General features: G+C 41.3%; 1 protein-coding gene across 2 annotated transcripts; it reads right to left on the bottom strand.

The window, feature by feature from the left end:
* Positions 1 to 346: 346 nt before the first annotated feature.
* Positions 347 to 17,405, bottom strand: xpnpep3 (X-prolyl aminopeptidase 3, mitochondrial). Of its 2 annotated transcripts, XM_033643784.2 has the most exons (12): positions 16,911 to 17,403; positions 16,700 to 16,815; positions 14,395 to 14,517; positions 14,016 to 14,203; positions 13,607 to 13,826; positions 13,127 to 13,311; positions 12,921 to 12,983; positions 10,785 to 10,898; positions 9,682 to 9,767; positions 8,297 to 8,480; positions 5,370 to 5,490; positions 347 to 1,574 (listed from the first exon to the last, which is right to left on the bottom strand). In XM_033643784.2, the coding sequence occupies exons 2-12, from the start codon at positions 16,767 to 16,769 to the stop codon at positions 1,408 to 1,410; spliced, it is 1,521 nt and encodes a 506-aa protein (XP_033499675.2). In that variant the 5' UTR covers positions 16,770 to 16,815; positions 16,911 to 17,403; the 3' UTR covers positions 347 to 1,407. The 2 variants fall into 2 exon arrangements, with proteins under 2 accessions (XP_033499675.2, XP_078017426.1); XM_078161300.1 differs by having other exon boundaries at positions 16,700 to 17,405.
* Between the last annotated feature and the right edge of the window lie 1,277 nt (positions 17,406 to 18,682).

Here is an 18,682-nt window from a genome sequence, read left to right as displayed (position 1 = left end):
ATCACAGGGCTGATAAAGACAAACAACCATTCACACTCACGCCTATGACAAATCTTAAGTCACCAAACAACCTAACCTGCATGCCTTTGGGCTGTGGGAGGAAGGTGGAGAAAACCCTGACACTGGAAGAACATGCAAACTCCACACAGAGCTGTCAGGCCCCAGCCAGCCAGCGAGTTCGAACCCAGGACCCTCTTGCTGTAAGACAACAGTGCTAATCACTGTACCACCTTGCCACCCAGGAGTAAAAAGTACAACATCTAAACAGTGACATGAATAAAGCAGAGTGACATACAAATACTTTAAACTTGTATTTGAGTGAAATAAAATACAGTTTGCCACCAAATATGAAATAAAATCATGTATTTGCATTAAATATGTGACAATGAGATCTTTTTAATACATATAAACACAAGTGTCTTTAAAAAAGATCATATTTCTCTGCTGAGGAGACACACGTAACACACACACCCTTCTCAGTGTACACTTTATAAGCCTTTTCAGTGTATTGGTATAATCATTACCATCATTCCAGGCTTACCAGGACCAGCTGTGTGAGACATCTTTATTCATCACCTGTGTGTATTAACATGGTGGTGTGTTTATTTGACATGCTGCGGGTCTCCCTGACCTTCCTGCAGCTCGGTAGGTGAATGTTCAACAATTTAGTGTTTTGATCTTTTTTACTGTAGCCTGAGCTGGGGAAGACTTCTGCTTTTTTGTGTGTGTAAGAGACAAAGGAAGTGTGTGTGTGTGTGTGTGTGTATGTAGGCTTACAGTTTTCTGAGTGAGACAAGAAGCAAACAATTATGTCCTGGTGTGACATGACGGTGGCAATTCTGAAAAACAAAATGGTTGCTGGATCTAACCACTGGGTCTTCAGCTGAATACTTGATGGAAGAGGTTAACTGATGTTTCTAGGTTTTTATTTATAGTTCAGTGTTGGATTAACCCACTGATAGCACCATCACAACACAAAATGGATGTGTTATACATGATCAAGAATGGTCTCCATGTGGTTTTGCTGGAGCCCTGACATGTATTTTGAGGAAGAACATGTCCGTTACACCATAACCCCTTCAGACACAACTAAACCCACCTCTTACAGCTGATGAGCTCTTCATCATCATTCACTGAAAACTACAAATATAAAACCAGTTTCTTTAAACATTTAGGTAGACAACAAAAGCACCCACAAAATCTATGATCTTCCACACCACATTTCTACATGTTTGAGGCCTCGCTGAGGCTTAAACCAGAGTCCTGCAGTGTGCTCCCACCTGTCATTCATGTACCTGGGCCCTGAGCCTGATGACATCATCACCGTGGAAACGGTTGGAAAAGCACAGCACACTGCCTGCCATCGATGCCACAGCTCACTTGGTGACTTGTCTGTCTCTCTCTGCCCTATCTCTGGGCACAGGCCTTCTCTACATCAGCGATGGTCTTTGGCGCCCCAGAGGACAGAATCAGAGGGCCCCCCTTGTCTCGGATCACCACGTCATCCTCAATCCTGATACCCAAGCCGCGGAAACGCTCCGGTGCCTGATCATTGTCCTCGCAGATGTACAACCCTGTGACAAGAGAAAGACAAAAATTGGAAAGTAGGAACAATGTAGCCTGACATCGCCATTTTTGATTTCCAAGGAGCGTGATCAACAGCAGTATATCAAAATGACCCTGGACACAATTGGATAGATAAAAGAAAGAGTAAGAGCAACGAAACGTGACGTAGCACTGAGCAACAGACAAGTGTAAACAGACTAATCAGGGACGGCTGTGGCTCAGAGGTAGAGTGGGTATTCCACTAATTGGAAGATCAGTGGTTCCCCGGCTCCTCCAGTCCGCATGTCGACGTAGACCCAAATTGATGGCTGTTCCATCGGTGTGTGAGTGTGTTAAAAAACTGAGTAGCAGGTGGCACCTTGTATTACAGCCTCAGCCACAGCCACCAGTGTTTATGTGTGTGAATGGGTGAATGTGACTTGTAGTGAGGGTAGTAGTAGCAGTGTAGTAAATGTCAATATCATAGATAAGCAATTGTACACGGTATGATAACCGTCTATTATAATTTCACAGTATACCTTAAAACTGGTATACTGGTATGCAACCCTAGTTTGTGCTCACTGTAGTGTTCCTGGCGTGAGGGTGCACAAGCCAAAAAAGACATCATTACATATTTTGTATGAAGTGCGAAGGCTCCACAAGTCATCAGTGTTTATCTCAAACATGCCTCACATTCTATTAACAGTTGTGACTGGAACTTGCCAAGCTACAGTCAGGCTACCTGGAGCTGGAAGACCCACCTGCGGGTTCCCAGTCAGCTAGAACTGCAACAGAGAGAAAGTTGTGAACAGGGCGAGGACGATGTGCCTGCGTTGCTGCACTGTAATAGACTACATGAGAGCAAATACAAAATACATGCTAATGCACATTAATGTTTATCAATGTTTGGGTGCTTTGAATAACCAAATACAGCCAAGGTGGAACTAACTGTAACACTCCTCCTGATGCACAAGTTTTATTTTCAATATCTTATCTTACTATATAATGACGAAAACTCTGTCTGTGTCTCTGTTCCAGGTTTTTCTCCTCACTGACTTGGTCAATCCATGTGAAATTTGGCACAGTGGTAGAGGGTCATGGGAGGATGTGAATGAAGCAATATAACATCAATTGGCCAAAGGGGGGCGCTATAGCAACCGACTGAAATTGCAAACTTTGAATGGGCATATCTCATGCCCCGTATGTCGTAGAGACATGAAACTTTGAAACACAGAGATGCCTCTCCTCATGAGGAACAAATTTGCCTCAAGAACCCATAACTTCCGCTTATACAGATTTTCTGCCATTTTGAATTTTTTGTAACACTTAACCCTATGGGCCCTAGGCGTTTTTGGGGTATTTTTACTGCCTTTACTTTTAAGCTCATATCACAGTCATTATACAGGCTACATACACATGCTATATCTTGCTTTTTTCAGGACAATGTGGGCTATCCAGATTTGCCATCATTCCATGTCCTCCTATGTGCCTGTATTTTATTATAATTTTTATATCAATGAAAAAAACAAATCCATGTTACTAAATTCTTACATTTTTACATGTATCTCAGCATAAAAAGTTGGAAAATGACATATTCTGCCATATATGAAGAGGGGAGACTCTCTGGCAATATGGACCGTTTCATTGCTATTCTGTTGCTAGGGCAACAACATTGGTCCCTGTTTACTTCCTGTCAGCTTCTGCATTAACATACATTCAAACTGGAAATACAAAGGGACCCATTTAGAATGTTTATGTTGTCCAGTTTGAAACGGTCTATAAGAACCATGATGCTGGGACATTCTGTCACTTCACAGCTGTCCAAAACATGTGGTTTGTGCCAGGCAAACATGATTGCCAGTGTTTTTTCATTATTGCAAGAAATTCCATTGACTCATTCACAAGTCAAAAATGTGTTTTATCTGAAGGAAACATGCAATATTTACATCTAAGATCATAGAAAAATAGTCAACCAAGTGCAATGATGTCCTCCAAGATAATATTTGCCACTTTGTTTGCAGCAAACAAAGTTTGTTGTTGTTTTTCAGTTTTAGTTATATATTTGGGGGGCATTTTGGGCATGGGGGGGGAGGGGGCACGTGTCCCCCTCAATGTATATGGTGACTACGGCCCTGTCAGCATGCATAATTAGGCTACAGTTGGCTGGGTGCGCAAAGGTGAAGTGCGCTGGTCTTGTCATACAAAGTTTGATGGAGTGTCAACTGGACAATATGGAGATATTTGTATCTTGAAAGCCGGACTACAAATGTGGATAGACAGGGAGAAACACACGCAAGCCTAAGACATGGTAAGATACGATGCTCCTCACTATATGAAGTGACTGATAACAAGATCTGTATAATGGATTGTAAAGAAATTCGTCAGGTTTTTATTTTGTAGACAATTAATCTGGATTTATAGCATGATGGGATGACAGCACAATGATGTGTGTGATATCACTGGAAAGCTCTGCTCCTGCACTTTCATGTGATATGCGTGGCATTTCTGTGCAAGCCTGCATTCGTGAGTAATCCATCCAAGAGTAACGTGTGTGCAGAGCTGTATGAAAGCTCTGTTATACATAATTTTAGTGTAACTTTATCAATTTTTTTCAATGTGAAAACTACCGACAAGTGCTTGGTCTTGTTGGAAAGCTACAATTCCGGTGTTTCACGTGATATGCGTGGCTTCTCGCTATGACGCACAGTTGTGGAGAAAATCAATAGAGAAGAACAGGTGTGAATTTGGATGCACTATGCGTTGTTCGGGCCCATAGGGTTAAAATTGATCTCTTCCTAGAAAGTTTGACCGATCTGCATGAAACTGGGTGAACATAATCTAGGGACCAATATCTAAAGTTCCCTCTTGGCAAAAGTTGGAAAACTTACTAAAACTGAGCATCTATAAGGCAATGAATATTGCGGAGGGCGTGGCTCATCACATAAAGGTGTATAACATCTCAAGGGTTTCACCCATCACCACGCAACTTTGTAGTCATGTGACCACACATAATCTGAGGGGACCCCTCCATTATTGACCCCATCAAACAAAATGGGGGCGCTAGAGAGCTCATTTCTTATCTAGGCCTAACCGCCATATGGATTTTTACTAAACTTGGTAGATATGTAGAACAGGACGCCTCAAGGTGACTTGAGAAATTTAACTCTAATTGTCAACTGGGTGGCGCTATAACAACAGAAAAATGCTTAAAAATGGCTAAAATGCGACCGATCGCTGTGGCTCCCCCTGTGGACCAATGTTGTTGTTTTCTAATTTTTGCTATGACTAAGTCATGGTATGGTATGCTGTACATAACCACAGAAACTGTCAGTCAGTCATTCTGTCTGTCCCATGTTTTTTTACTCACTGACGTGGTCAATCTATGGGAAACTGAACATAGGCATTGAGGACTGGCATAGGTAGAAGGTGACAAAGCTACCAGTTACCAAGATATGCTTCTCACTTTTATAGACTGTTGTGACCTGCTGCCTTTTGGGAAAGTGTTTGTTCAGTATTTGTAAAGTGTGATGCAGAATTGTTCCAATGTTTTTGTATTTTTTTTAATAAAGAAAATTGTTTACTTAAGTTGCCAGTTGGCAAGATGTTCCCTCAGTCCTCAGCAAGGAGATTTGACACTTGCAATAATGTTAGTTCAATAGAAATTAAAATAAATGTATCTTTAAACATTTGTTGTTTTTTCTGCTGTACTGAACTTGCACCAAACCATGACAGTTTGTGATTTTAAAAACCTGTTATCACCCAGAGTGTTGATTAACACAGCCACAGCTGTACAGAAAAAAATCAAAAGACTAGTTTGTCTTTACCTGGTTCTATTGTGATGGCCATTCCTGACTGTAGAGGTTGTGAGCGGGACAGCTCAGGTGTGTCATGGACATCCATGCCCAGGTAATGGCCAACATGGTGGGGGCAGTACCGCCGTGCAGCCTGGGATGAGCATAAACAAAAGTAAAGCTTTAAGTAGTTATATCAAAGTTTGCCGTTGTCTAACCGCAGACCCGCAGCTCTCACAGCTTGTTGATAAACATAACTAGCATGATATGCCACAGTGGCTTACATGGCTCTACATGCACTAACAGAACAGGACTGAACCCAGGAGCATCTGGACAACTACATTACAGGTAAACACATTACATACAATAGAATCAAAAGTTTGTTTTAAAATTAAAGCTAACAAGGCAGAAGAGGTGGCCTGAAGCTTGCAGGGGCGCGTTAAGCCCCCGTAAAACATATCAAAATGTTTATTTAAATGCATTGAACACCCTGTCACACAAGCATTGCAACTTTGGCAGCTGAGAAGGCAGCTTATTCTATTAAAAAACAAAAACAAAAAATATTGATAGCATTTCTTGTAATGTCTTCAATTGTTGCATACCTCAAGCTGCAGTGGAGACATGTCTAAAGGACTTAGATGCATCATGCACACTGACTTTTTAATATTGCAGGGTTTATATATACATCACTGCTGATTGGGTAACACCTCTGACACACCCACCACACAAGACAAAGCATATCTCAAAGCCTGTTTCAGACAGTTTCAAGGAATTATATTGTTCAACCGAGAAACTGCAGCAAAATGGTGCACACTGTTGATATTGATATTGAACATGCCCCAGGCCTTTCTTGGTGATTAAATTCTCCTTTTAACATTAAAATAAATCAGTTGAGTAAACATACACTCAGCTATGGTTTGGCGTTCTTGTGTTATTTCTCTGAAAAAGAACCACTGAAGGAGAGGAATGCCTCTGTTACATAAAGTTTACCGAGCATATTGTGTTTCATGGAGGCTGTAATTAGGTAATTTCATAATTTACATTGGCCAGAGGAGCTTACGGCTATTTCCTCACCGCAAACCACTAGTGAGGGCATAAATAAACTCCAACAAAAATGTTTAAATTCAATGCCCAGCTGACATGGTAACAGTGATAATCTGATATTATCTCCCCTCTGGTGTGGTTGACTGACATTCAACAGGCAGGGCTGGATTTAAATTCACTTCAGCAACATAAAAAATACAAAATTCTGTGTGTGAGTGCATGTGTCTGTGAGCAAAAAGGCATGTTAGTAACTTGAAATATTATCTTGGGCTTCTTTTTTTATCAGAGACCCTTTGTTCATTTTATTTTTCAGGAGCAGCTGAATTTTTGGATCTGGGAAACATCTTGTACTTGCAGCAACAGTTGAAATTCCCCAGGAAGAGATCGCCTGACCCACCTAAGGCAGGGAGGATGACACAAACACTCCTGCCACAAGTGCCATCGCTGTCCAATAATCGGAGGCTACATATGCTGCCTTCTTGGCACAATGTGTGTGTCCTTTAAGTTAATTTCCTGATACTTTGGTGTGCCCATGGCTGGCTATCACCAAAAGCCAAAAACAATGCCATCAGGAAGCAGCAGAGCTCAGCGACCAAGACATCCACCAGCCCACCTCAAAGACTACATCACCTCTTCAGTGAGTGTTCGACATGGACAGAATACTGTTAGTGGAGCTGTACAGAACCCAGGAAGTGGTTCCTGCAGCTATTCTCATTCTACTTGCTCTGGACGCCATAACCACACCTTCTACGGTTCTAGGAGAAGCAGAGCCTCATCAAAGGCTACTAGGGAAGCTCTTGACCCCCTCCAGTCTGTCCTCATGGAGGAGAAACTGAAACTGGTGGAGTTGGAAAAAATCCAACTGGAGAAGATGGAAGTTGAGAAGTTCTACAGGAAAACTGGATAACCAAGCATGTGACACACCCACTGCCATTGGAGACACAGCTGCCACGAATCACCCTAGCTGTTAATGCAGTACAGCTGTTTCGAACTTCGTCAGGTGTCTCTGGCAACACCCACCCAGTCCTGTCACAAGAATCCTGCTCTGACTTAAAGCCAGGTCATCACTTACTGGCTTGCCTTTCACAACCTCAAAACTAGAGGCCATCCTCCAGTGGGGCTCCGCTGGTCTGCCCAACCTGCTGCTTGACCTCCAGAAAGGCTTGCTGGTCTGCATGCACACACACATGCATCCAGGCACACACATACACAATAACACAAACACTCAACATTTAACTATGCTGCCTTTGAAAATAATACTGCTCTGAATCGAATTTGCTGCCTTCTTCTCCTTCCTTGCTCATATTCATTAAGTCCAGTGTTTCTACAAGACTAAAGTGCTCCTCATATGGGACAAAACTCAGATATGTCTACCAGCCGGTAGACTCACAAATCAGTCTTCAGATGCTTTGCTTAACTAAAGACTGATGTCTTTCTCCCTGATTTTGTGTTTAGATGGGCGGATACAATTTCATAGTTTAAAAAAACTCTCTATGTTGCAGAACCAATAGTAAATCCGCAGGGTGGTCCTTCGTTGGCTCGCTGAACTCTTGTGCTCGTAAACATAGTCCAACTGCGTTAAAAGTTTTAAACAAAGTCGCTGTAAATCCCTCGTTTCCACAATCTTGTGGACTGAGCACACGTTTGATAAAACTGAGTTAAATCTCTTGGCATCCATTTTCAAGCTCTGTTTGTTTCCTTGCGGATGAGAAAAGGGGGAGTGCACATTTCCGGGAGGGCGTGTCCTTTCAAAAAATGCAAGAGCCGTTGCTTTGTTGCCAGCCGTTTTCTCCGGTGTGGTAAACACACTTTAGAAAGGAGCGTCCCCGGCCTATCAAAGGGCGGAGATCTCTGATTGTCTGGTGGCGAGACTAACCAGCCGGAACCCATCCTACTTCTGTTTCTATCATTTTTACCTTCAGTACATCAGCATCGGTGGTGCTGGCCTTGACGATGCCTAGCCGCCTGAGCTGTCGTCCCAGCAGAGCCAGCATGGTGCTGTAGATGTGATCCAGACTGATGCCCGGGGAGCACAGAGACAAACAGGCGCGCTGGACCTCCAGGACGGCCTCGTACATCTCAGCCTGGGCAGGGCTGAACCTGGCAGGGAGCAGGTGAGAACAGCAGACTGTTAGAGGAATAATTCAACCCCAGATGATCATTTGTGTATCAACTGTCCACCCTGTGTTGCACTGAATTTATGAAGAAAACTGCATCTTTCTCAAAAGCCTCCATGGTGAATGAAGAATCCAAAAACTGAGAAAATTCTTGATGAATCGGTGCCATAGGCGACCGGGTCTAACAAGAGCAAAGCTATATCTAGACATCTGTTTACAAGAACTCGTAAAGTGTAATTCAAGCCTCATTTTTCCAGTCATATGCTCAGTACTTCCCAAACAGACAGCTTTTTCTGACAGACTACAGTACTTAAAGTGAAACTTGTCTCTGTTTTCTTCAAAGCCAGACTCCATTGACAAAAACAGTAATTTTACCATGCTGAAGACAAGAGCTGCTGGTCCGCTACTCCCTTGATCAGTTAGGTAAATTTTGTTACTGAGTGACTTTTCTGACTCTGAACTAACCCTTTAAACACAAATGTTACACAATATCACAAACTAACTAACCGATCGAGGCAGTGGTAGACCAGCAGCTCCCATCTTCAGCAAGGTGCAATTACTGTTTTAGTCAATGGAGTCTGGCTTTGAAGAGAACTTAGATAAGTTTCACTTTCCATTTAGTTCCCCATCAGAAAGGTCTGTCTGATTGGGAAACACTGCGCATACGACTGACAAATAGGACTTGAATTATACTGCACGAGTTGTGGGAGAGTTTGGAAAACAGATGTTTTGATATAGTTTTGTTCATCAAGAATGTTTTCCATTTTTGGATTCTTCGTTCACCAGAGGCATGTGACAAAGCTTTCCTAACTAATCCCACTTGAAACAAGGTGAGAAATCGATTTAGCAATGGTCATTTGGTGGTTTCAATATGCCTTTGAGATACGTTTGTGGTTTGCCATTGGAATAATTCTCAAAAACACCATCACACTACTTAATGGCTCTAAAATCTCATGACATGAAAGATTTCAAAACAAATTATACTACCTGAAAATATCCAAGATAAAAACTGAGAAACAGATCTAGGAGAAATGTTCAAGAAACAAATGGATTCCACTTAAAGGTCTGAATTTAGAAAACAATCATAGTGAAGACTTCGTAGCATACGTTGTAATGCACCAATGCAAAGATATTCTGTATCAACATTATTTGTCTTTAAGCATCACAACCTACTGCTGACTTACTTTCCATTCACTGGCCATGTTCGAGTGATATCACTGACGTAACCAAAGTATTCACAACCACCATCAAGCAGAACCATTTCACCATCCTGATGGAAGAGGGGAAGAGGGGGGATAATGAGAGTATAATGAGTGGGTTAAGATATTCGGTCACTACTTTACATACACTGCTCAAAAAACCTGAGGGAACACTTAATCATCACAGTATAACACCAAGTCAGTTAAACTTCAATCTGTCCATTTAGGAAGCACAAGTGATTGTGAATCAGTTTCAGCTGCTTTGGTGCAAATAAAGCGCAATGGAGAGGCAAAAGCAAGACAACCCCCAAAAGGGAATGGCTTTACATGTGGTGTCCACAGACAGTTGCTCTCTCCTTATCCTTCCTGACTGATTCTTCTCTAGTTTGGTCTTCTGCTAGTGTCCTTGTCACTACTGGTAGCATGAGGCTGTACCTGCAGCCCTCCAGGATGGCACATCCATACATGTGGTCGCAAGAAGGTTTGCTATGTCTCCCAGCACAGTCTCAAGAGCATAGAGGAGATACCAGGAGACCGGCCATTACACGAAGAGAGCTGGACAGGGTCGTAGAAGGGCATCAACCCAGCAGCAGGACCAGTATCTGCTCCTTTGTGCAAGGAGGAACAGGAGGAGCACTGCCAGAGCCCTACAAAATGACCTCCAGCAGGTTACTGGTGTGCATGTTTCTGACTACGCTGTCAGAAACAGACTCCATGCAGACACACAGGGGCCATACACACTACTGAGTCACGTTATGAGCTGCTGTGATGAAATTCACACAAGTTGGATCAGCCTGTGATTTCAAACTTTTACTTTTTGGTGTGATTTTGAATCCAGCCTTCAGTGGGATGATGATTTTGGTTTCCACTGACTGTTGTTATGTCATTTTGTTCTCAACAAATTATACAGTGTACATCAGTAAAGATTTTCAACATGATTAATTCCTCATCAAGATCTGATGTGTGATTTAAGTGTCCCCTTAATTTTTTTGAGCAGTGTACATAACCACCAGAATGCTTAGTGCAGATGTGCACTGCACCTCATGTGTCAGGACAGATCTGCGAGCACATTCAACACATTCCTTTACCTTGATAATCTGGTTGTTGTTTATGTAGTGCAGAGTGTTGGCTCGATTCCCTCCAGCAACAACAGGGGGGTAGGCCAGGAAGTTGGCGCCATGGATCCGATTCTCAAAATCAAACTGGAAGATTAACAGAAGATTTTTTTTCTTTGTGAGAGCTTCATGTTTGCTGTCATCTATACTTTCCTACAAAATCAAGACGCAGTAACTAAAGGTTGAAGAAGGTTTTAGTATATATATATATATATACAGTACAGGCCAAAAGTTTGGACACACCTTCTCATTCAATGCGTTTTCTTTATTTTCATGACTATTTACATTGTAGATTCTCACTGAAGGCATCAAAACTATGAATGAACACATGTGGAGTTATGTACTTAACAAAAAAAGGTGAAATAACTGAAAACATGTTTTATATTCTAGTTTCTTCAAAATAGCCACCCTTTGCTCTGATTACTGCTTTGCACACTCTTGGCATTCTCTCCATGAGCTTCAAGAGGTAGTCACCTGAAATGGTTTTCCAACAGTCTTGAAGGAGTTCCCAGAGGTGTTTAGCACTTGTTGGCCCCTTTGCCTTCACTCTGCGGTCCAGCTCACCCCAAACCATCTCGATTGGGTTCAGGTCCGGTGACTGTGGAGGCCAGGTCATCTGCCGCAGCACTCCATCACTTTCCTTCTTGGTCAAATAGCCCTTACACAGCCTGGAGGTGTGTTTGGGGTCATTGTCCTGTTGAAAAATAAATGATCGTCCAACTAAACGCAAACCGGATGGGATGGCATGTCGCTGCAGGATGCTGTGGTAGCCATGCTGGTTCAGTGTGCCTTCAATTTTGAATAAATCCCCAACAGTGTCACCAGCAAAACACCCCCACACCATCACACCTCCTCCTCCATGCTTCACAGTGGGAACCAGGCATGTGGAATCCATCCGTTCACCTTTTCTGCGTCTCACAAAGACACGGCGGTTGGAACCAAAGATCTCAAATTTGGACTCATCAGACCAAAGCACAGATTTCCACTGGTCTAATGTCCATTCCTTGTGTTTCTTGGCCCAAACAAATCTCTTCTGCTTGTTGCCTCTCCTTAGCAGTGGTTTCCTAGCAGCTATTTGACCATGAAGGCCTGATTGGCGCAGTCTCCTCTTAACAGTTGTTCTAGAGATGGGTCTGCTGCTAGAACTCTGTGTGGCATTCATCTGGTCTCTGATCTGAGCTGCTGTTAACTTGCGATTTCTGAGGCTGGTGACTTGGATGAACTTATCCTCAGAAGCAGAGGTGACTCTTGGTCTTCCTTTCCTGGGTCGGGCCTCATGTGTGCCAGTTTCGTTGTAGCGCTTGATGGTTTTTGCGACTCCACTTGGGGACACATTTAAAGTTTTTGCAATTTTCCGGACTGACTGACCTTCATTTCTTAAAGTAATGATGGCCACTGGTTTTTCTTTAGTTAGCTGATTGGTTCTTGCCATAATATGAATTTTAACAGTTGTCCAATAGGGCTGTCGGCTGTGTATTAACCTGACTTCTGCACAACACAACTGATGGTCCCAACCCCATTGATAAAGCAAGAAATTCCACTAATTAACCCTGATAAGGCACACCTGTGAAGTGGAAACCATTTCAGGTGACTACCTCTTGAAGCTCATGGAGAGAATGCCAAGAGTGTGCAAAGCAGTAATCAGAGCAAAGGGTGGCTATTTTGAAGAAACTAGAATATAAAACATGTTTTCAGTTATTTCACCTTTTTTTGTTAAGTACATAACTCCACATGTGTTCATTCATAGTTTTGATGCCTTCAGTGAGAATCTACAATGTAAATAGTCATGAAAATAAAGAAAACGCATTGAATGAGAAGGTGTGTCCAAACTTTTGGCCTGTACTGTATATATATATATATATATATATATATATATATATATAAAATCATGGTATAATAATGTGTCATTTCTGAGAAAACATCTTCTTAATTTGCAGTGACTAAAAAACAGAGCTGTAAAAACCAAACCACAGTAACTTCACTCTGGCTTGGTAATCTCTGAGCTTTAATAAACTGCCATCTTTGTAAGACGGTTAATTATTTCATGCAGTAGCTATTGTTAATTCCATCATGATTCAGAAAAAATACCCCGGCTAAATTTTCAGTTACCTTGGCAAAGATTACAGCTTCATCAATGTCTCCTTGAGACATGGCCATCGTCCTCTTAAAGGCCTGAGAGACAAGGATATGAGATAGAGAAACAACACTGTACATCTATCTTAGGAAGCATAAAGAGACACATGACAATACAAAAATGAAAATGTTGCCCTGTTTGCAAACTATTATGAAACTAACACAGTGATTTAAACACCAACCTGTGCTGTGATGTGACCTGCTTCTTGCATGAGCGCCACCTCTGCTGAGCTCTTGAGGGCCCTAAGGGAGTGTATGAGGGGCCTGACAGAGTGCGGCACCGGCCCCGCCTCCAGTACGGGACTCACGTGAGCCTGGTGGAGGCGAGGGTGGGCGGGCTTAGAACTGTCGTACCACAGCATATTGCCTGAAAGAGGATCGACGCAGAGAAAAAATGGCAACAGTGAAGTTCTGATTAGTTAGTGGTCGAATGTCAGCTCGTGTTTTCTGCTCAAAAACACATCAGGTCTCTATGTGATCATGTGACAAGATGATATGATCTGACAGCTTGAATCTTTTAAAAAACAAATGCAGTACTCGATCAGAAGGCTTGACAGGTGCACCAACAGTAACTAAGATGGGTGGGGCTTAATAAACACTTCAAAACGAAGCAACACAACACCTTATTCAATGACAAATGTATTGCACCCTCACACTCCCACCTTTAAGGCTCTTGAGCACAACACACAGCTCTTCTGTGCTATGAACTCTCTCTATGCCGGTCAAAGCAGCCGCCCCGTCCTTTCCTGACCGGGGCCCGTCCCACAGTTCTCTGCCTGGGTCTCTGCGGGGGACGAATAAGATGGCCTGGTCTGGTCGCCCTTTTCCATAAAGAACCAGGGCACTGTCTGGCTCTAGGATGCCACTGAGGTAGAGGAAATCCTGCAGAACATTGGAAGCCTTGTTAACATTACACAGAACTGACAAGAAATTACAAACATGAGACTGCAAAGTAAGAGCAGACAACTCTTCTTATACTTTAAGTTTCTATCTGCACATTGCTTTCTGTTTATGTTAGATAAGGTGTTTTAAACTGTAACTTTAAGATTTAGAGCGAATATAAACATGCACCTGGTTCTGGTGGAAGGGATAAGGGATGTCATTGGTCATGTAGCGGGTCGGATGGGACAAAACGATGACCACATGGGTGCTGGAGGAGGCAGAGGGTCCCAGCCTGTCTGACTGGGCCTCGATAAGTGAGGCCAGTCTGTGTCTGCGGAGCTCGTACTCTGTCTGGCTCAAGCCTGGGGTCACCTCACCTGAGGAGCAGAGATCACATATGTGGTGTTTCAGTGGTGAACAGCATCTCATGCCTACACTACTATTCGCCTTGTTGATGTGTTCTTATTTCTTTATGTCACATGAGGTGTAGAGTGAAGACTGAATGTGTTAACCGTAAGAGCCTTGAGTTATCTGTGATTCATAATAGCTCCTGCGCTCCAGTACTCACCATGTTTGATGAGATGTGGATGGGTGAAGGGGCTGGGCTGGCCCAGGTACCGAGGAGGAACTGTCTTTGGTTTCAAACCTCCTGGTTTCACAGAAATGTTTCTGCACGGGCACCAAACACATCCTGCAGACAGCAACACAACACAGGGTTCATCCCAGTATCCTTCCTCAACTCCTCTCTCCTCGATCACTTGACCTAGAAATTAATTGACACCCACCATTTTGAAGGACGTCTCAATTTGTTAAATGCACTTGGCAGAGCCGAGGAGAGAGGAGGGAAAGGAAGTGAGGATACACGAGTGCAGCCTCCATGGAAGTCTTTTACAAACCAACACAGCCCAATGATTGGATATCAGTTACTGATCGGACAGCACAGCGCTGCAGCTGATTGAACTGATCTGATACATCACAACATCACTGTTTCATACCAAGTGAAGACAGATAAAGATTAATATCATGTGTATCACTCCCAAGTGTTCTATTTAATTTATTATTTAATTTCAATTTTTATATTTTATTTACATTTTTACGTGTTTATAAAGCTTTAAATGACCTCAACCCTCCATACATTAGAGACTTTCTATCATTTTATTTTCCAACCAGATCACTAAGATCCTCCAGTGCTTTGTTTTTAAATGCTCCTCATGTGTCCCGTAAAAGTCCTGGAGAGAGCGCTTTCTGTGTTTATGGCCCTAAACTGTGGAATTCACTGCCTCTGGATATTAGAAATCAAACTCTCTCAGTATTTTTTTAAAGGAAAATCACAGTCTTCAGTTTTAAGTGTTTAACCATTGGTTTTTACCTCATTTTATCCCTCCTGTTTATTTCTATTCTATTTTATTTATTTACTTTCTTTTTATTCTACAAATTTTTAATCATCCGTTGTGTTAGATTGATCTGTTTTGTCTGACTGACTTTTTTAATATTTTATCGTCTCACTTATGTATAATGATTTGTGTTATCCTTACAACTATGTCTGTTGGGGGTGGACGATATGGCCCTAAAATAATATCACAATATTTCAGGGCGTTTTTGTGATAACCATATTCTTGATGGGTTTTTTTTATTATTAATTTAAGAAAATAGTATTACAACAAAATAAGTGATAGTTTTACTTGTTTATCAGTTTATTTTCAAATATTCAGTAAAAAAGAAACTAAAATGGTCTCTCATTTATTTAGTTTGTGAACAACAACAGTAACTCAGAGTGAAATTCAGATTCTGTATACAATATTAATACTACAACAAAAAAAAATCTACCTCAAATTACACATATAAACAGCTCCCAAATACAAAAAATGTCCCTGGACCTTTATGTTCTGCCATTTCTCCTCTAATCACCTGTGACAGGCTGTTATGATACCACAACTATCACACATTCACATATATGGAGTTTTTGTTGAGCCGCGAGCCTCACGTAGGTTTACATTACCAAAGGTTTATGACATGTGCGTACAGCGAGAGAGGAGAGGGAGAGATGCTGTGCTGCTGCCAGAGGAGCTGCTGAATGAGTTCCCTCTGAGCTGTAAGTCACTAAAAGAGTCTGAGAAATCCAGGCTGTTCTTGAAACATTCAGGACGCCACAGTTTATTCCATACTACTGAAGCTGCTCCTCTTTTTGGAACATGTTTGTATGGAGGGTGCTATATAAATTAAGTTGAGTTAAAGTAAAAGTAACAGATACATCAGAGTAAAAATACTATCAATAGAAATGTACCTAAATAATCAAAGTTAAAGTAAATAGTGAGTCAAACTGGCCCATCAGTGAGATTTAATTTGCAACCATAGGCTGTATGTTCGTAACATTACAAAATATTGGATTTTTTTTTGCAGGTATCTGATATGCCGATATATAACAACTTATTTAACCCGTAACAGATATTGATATAGAAAAATCTACTTTTTTCCCCACCCAATTTTAGTGATCATCAAGTCTCTTCTGTAGTGGAATTAACATCATATGACACATGTATACTCTGATCATGATGGCCCACCAGCAGATGGAGACATGGAATACAATACTTTTCAATATATGTAATATTCATTCATTATGCAAAGTAAGAAGCAGCATGTTGACCGATACTGATAACCTATCGATATTATCGTGAATCCCTCATAAATGCGGTTCTATGAAAACTACCTAGCAACTGTTTGGAGTGTGTAGTGGACTAATACCTTAATATTTCCTTCTCACATGTATTGAGAGTAGAAGTATCAAGTAGCATAGAATAAAAATGCTCAAAAGTACAAATAACTTAATTGTGTACTTAAATACAGACAAACCCAAAGTGTCAAAGTGGGCTCACCTCGGCTCCAGTTTCTCCGCGGCAGCAGCCTGACAGCAGACCGGACCAGGCTGCTGGTTGAGGGCAACATTGCTGCTGTAGTGGAGGACACCGCTCAGTCACAGCATGTCGTCCTGCTACAGACATGAGGTAACAGCCATTGAAGTATAAAGTATTCAACAAACGCTGGATATTTACGGAGTCAACGTGGCGGTATGTTGTTAGGACTTACCGACGTTAAAACCGACTCGTATAACTGTTAAATGTCCCTTTGGTTGACAGTTAGCTTCGTTAGCTTGAAGCTCCCATGTTAGCTAACGTCATTCGAAAATGGTGGGAGTTTGATGCCCTGAGTTTGGTGTCACAGGCAGAGATGCTAAGCCACGCCCCTTTGCTGTGATTGGCAGAGCCGAAGCTGCTGCTTCTTCTACTTCTTTTTCCTCTTCTTCTGCTTCCTTTTCTTCTTCTGCTTCCTTTTCTTCATTTTTTTCTTCTTCTGCTTCTTCCTCTGCTTCGTTTTCTTCTTCTGCTTTTTTCCTTCTTCTGCTTCTTTTTCCTCTTCTTCTGCTTCTTTTTCTTCTGCTTCCTTTTCTTCTTCTTTGTATTTCTATTAAAGCTCCCATATTCTGCCATACTAGATCTATACTTTCATTGAATTCTTCCACTAAAATATGTTTATTTATTCAAATTTGATTTTGTTATTTTTATTGTTTTTTGGCAGACTGGGGCTGGTGCTGTACCTCGTCTTGCACCGATCTCTATTACCCTGTTTGTATAGTATTTTTATTTTTGTTTGTCAAGATTGAATGTAAATAAAATCAATAAAAATTTGAATTATAAAAAAGAAAAGAAATTAGGAGTCAAAGGTCAAAACGATGATACAGTACAAATATTAAGAAAAAAAGGCAACAAAAATAAAAAGGAGAAAAAATCCAATTAACAAAAATGGAGCACAAGAGAGCAAGGAAAGAGACGTTAAACACAGTGAAAGATGGAGTGCATCATTTCCACTTACAAGTATGAATGTGATGTACAGTACAGTAAAATGCTGCTTTTACTGTTAATGCAACAGTAATAACAATCCAGTAACAGACCTGTGATATATGATATTTTACCAGCCACAGTGGGCATTTTTCTTTTACTTACAACAGAGTAGTTTCATATTGTAGTCTTGCTAATGTTTTTCATATGTTATACATTACTGTCTTTAATCCAGGTCACAAAAACATGAATGATCATATCTTGAGCTATAAATGATTGGCAGCTCTGGGAAGTCCAGTACATGAGAAACCAAAACATAACCATTTGATTGGTGGAGGCTGTCGGTGAGCGTCTGGGAGAACTTCCTGAGAGCCCAAACTCAGGGGTAAAAAAACCCCTCACAGTAAGGATGGTATTTCTTTTTTCCCTAAATTTAGACTCGCAGGTAGCACTGTACTTATAATCAGCTTACCCTTCAGAATGAGAATAAATCAGAGAAGGATTCAGTGCCATGTAGGTTTTAACTTACAAGGAATTTGCCTTGGTTATGGTGCATACATTAAACATACAATAAACATATATCGAGGCAAAAAGTAAGGCAAAATACTGCAATAAAATAAAAGAGCAAAGATACTTTAAAAAATATACTATAATATCACAAATATGTGCAATATAGTTGCCTCAGCATTTAAAAAAGCTTTACGGTTTTGTTCAGGACATGCAAAAATATTATGCAAATTAATCAAATTGTTTTGTGAGGCTACAGGCTGTGCAAGCACTTGTATCATTATGTCTATTCAAGGTTTAACTTATTAGTAATTACCGTAAAACTTCAATTAATAGCCCGGGCTATTATCTGCTTAAATCACTGAGATCAGCAGGCCTATTTGGGACAGGCCTTTAATTGCTTTCACACAAAACTCTTGCTCAAATACAATCAAACTGTTTATTTAAACCAGTATGAATATTACTTGTATACAAATTCGGCTTTAGCTAATATATCAACGAGGAATTTGGTGTAGC

The sequence above is a fragment of the Epinephelus lanceolatus genome, chromosome 18 (genome assembly GCF_041903045.1).
Source record: "Epinephelus lanceolatus isolate andai-2023 chromosome 18, ASM4190304v1, whole genome shotgun sequence".
Taxonomy (NCBI): domain Eukaryota; kingdom Metazoa; phylum Chordata; class Actinopteri; order Perciformes; family Serranidae; genus Epinephelus; species Epinephelus lanceolatus.
Note: the sequence above shows the minus strand (reverse complement) of the source record. Positions and strands in the feature narration are given on the sequence as shown.

Coding starts and splice junctions, on each gene's coding strand:
- xpnpep3 (XM_078161300.1), bottom strand. CDS start 16,769: ATGTTGCCCTCAACCAGCAGCCTGGTCCGGTCTGCTGTCAGGCTGCTG. Junction 13,827..14,015: donor ATCCCTTCCACCAGAACCAG/GTGCATGTTTAT, acceptor AATGTTCTGCAG/GATTTCCTCTACCTCAGTGG. Junction 10,899..12,920: donor AAGCTGTAATCTTTGCCAAG/GTAACTGAAAAT, acceptor TTAATCTTCCAG/TTTGATTTTGAGAATCGGAT.